Raw genomic sequence first — 2,500 nt, forward strand, 5'->3', positions numbered from 1 at the left:
AACTTGATCATTCGTCGTATTTGTCTTTTTTTTAACTTTCAGCATTTTTATCATATTCATCATCTGGCTATTTAAGAAGTACAAGTATTTTGATCAGGTACTGAAATTTGTATCTTGCTGTCTCTGTTCTTTTTTGGCGAATTTTATAGATCATATTAGCCGACAGATCGTTGATCTTGCATGATTGCCCGACAGTTGGTTGATTGCTTTCCTTCTACGAAATGTTACGAGACGAACTCTTGCAAACTGTAAGAAAGTGAAAATAATCAGGATGACTGTAACGACAACGCTGAACATGACAACAATATTAACGGCAAAAATAATGTTGACAATCGAATGACGTGTGGTGAAGATGTCAATAACGATGATGAGGAGGAGGACGAAGATAATTATGATGATGACGGTGTATGAAGCCACTTTGCCAAGTGCTGGCACAAGTAGATGTAGATGTAGATGATGATGATAATGATGACGATGACAATAATGATGACAATGACGACGACGACGACGACGACGATGATAATGGTGATGGATGATGATGATGATGACGATGATGATGGCGATGATAATGACGATGATGGTGAGGATGACGATGATCATGACGACAACAATAATGATGACCATGACGATGAAGACAATGACAACAATGCCGGTGACGATGGTAATGGATGATGATGATAATAATGATGACGATGATGATGACGATGATGACGATGACAATGTTGATGACAATGACAATGAAGACCACGATAACAATTCTGGTGACGATGGTGTTGATGATGACGATGACAATAATGATGACAATGAAGATGATGACGACGATGACAATGGTGATGGTGATGATGATGACGATGATGATGGCGATGATAATGACGATGATGTTGAGAATGACGATGATGATGACGACAACAATAATGATGACGATGACGATGAAGACAATGATAACGATGCCGGTGACGATGGTGATGGATGATGATGATGAGAATGACGATGATGATGACGATGACAATAATGATGACAATGACAATGAAGACAATGATAACGATGCTGGTGACGATGGTGATGATGATGACGATGATGATGACGATGACAATAATAATGACAATGACGATGATGACGACGAAGACAATGGCGATGGATGATGATGATGAGAGTGACGATGATGATGACGATAATGATAAAGACAATGATAACGATGCCGGTGACGATGGTGATGGATGATGATGATGAGAATGACGATGATGATGACGATGACAATAATGATGACAATGACAATGAAGACAATGATAACGATGCTGGTGACGATGGTGATGATGATGACGATGATGATGACGATGACAATAATAATGACAATGACGATGATGACGACGAAGACAATGTCGATGGATGATGATGATGAGAGTGACGATGATGATGACGATAATGATAAAGACAATGATAACGATGCCGGTGACGATGGTGATGGATGATGATGACGATGACAATAATGATGACAATGACAATGAAGACAATGATAACGATGCTGGTGACGATGGTGATGATGACGATGATGATGACGATGACAATAATAATGACAATGACGATGATGACGACGAAGACAATGGCGATGGATGATGATGATGACGATGATGATGAGAGTGACGATGATGATGACGATAATGATAAAGACAATGATAACGATGCCGGTGACGATGGTGATGGATGATGATGAGAATGACGATGATGACGACGATGATGATGACGACGACAATAATGATGACAATGACAGTGAATGAAGACAACGATAACGATGTTGGTGACGATGGTGATGGATGATGACGATGATGGTGATGACGATGAGGAGGAGGAGAAGAAGAAAAACGACGACAATAATCATAATTATGATAATGAAGATATTGATGACAAGGAAGATGAATTTAACGAGGCTAACTCGATAACTTCGCGGGTCTATGAGCCTTCATGCGTTAACTACAATAGCATTCACTTTATTGTTTTGTATGTCTTCTCTTTTGTGTTATATATATACATGAAATTGAAATTGTAACCAGTTGAAGGACAAATAAAGAGTTTTTGTTGATGACGATCATGATAAAGAGGAGGAAGAGAAAGAGAAAAAGGATGTTTGCAGAAACTATTTTATTTTTTTTTTGTTTTCTTTTCAGCGCTTGATCCTGGCGCTTGGTATTGCAGCTCTCGGCGAAAGCATTTGTCTTATGCTGGTGAGCAAGAAATTCAATATCGCAGGGGTGGTCTAAGGAAAGCCAAAAACAATGACTTACTCAAAATGAATATCCTCCGGAAATTATACGGTTTTCTTTAAAACATTTTTAAAACAATACCGCCTGAAAAGAGTAGCCGTTTTCTCCCTCATTTGTGGCATAATGCATGTGTTATCATAGAATGGCGACCCAAAGAATGTGAAACAAAAATTGGGTGAAGGATTTTCCACAAATGCAATATGGGGAAATTTTGCCCTAAGAACCCTACGGCGCATGCTCTC

The 2,500-nt window shown here is 39.0% G+C and overlaps 1 protein-coding gene across 1 annotated transcript in view; it reads left to right on the forward strand.

Moving 5' to 3' along the window:
• The window catches only part of LOC137983653 (cyclic AMP receptor-like protein A), a 28,594-nt gene that overhangs the window by 12,005 nt on the left and 14,089 nt on the right, over window positions 1-2,500 (forward strand). The window contains exons 3-4 of the mRNA XM_068830815.1: window positions 43-97; window positions 2,163-2,219. Of these exons, the coding sequence (XP_068686916.1) occupies window positions 43-97; window positions 2,163-2,219 (112 nt within the window). The remainder of the gene's footprint in view (window positions 1-42; window positions 98-2,162; window positions 2,220-2,500) is intronic.

The sequence above is a fragment of the Montipora foliosa genome, chromosome 13 (genome assembly GCF_036669935.1).
Source record: "Montipora foliosa isolate CH-2021 chromosome 13, ASM3666993v2, whole genome shotgun sequence".
NCBI classification, from domain to species: Eukaryota; Metazoa; Cnidaria; class Anthozoa; order Scleractinia; family Acroporidae; genus Montipora; species Montipora foliosa.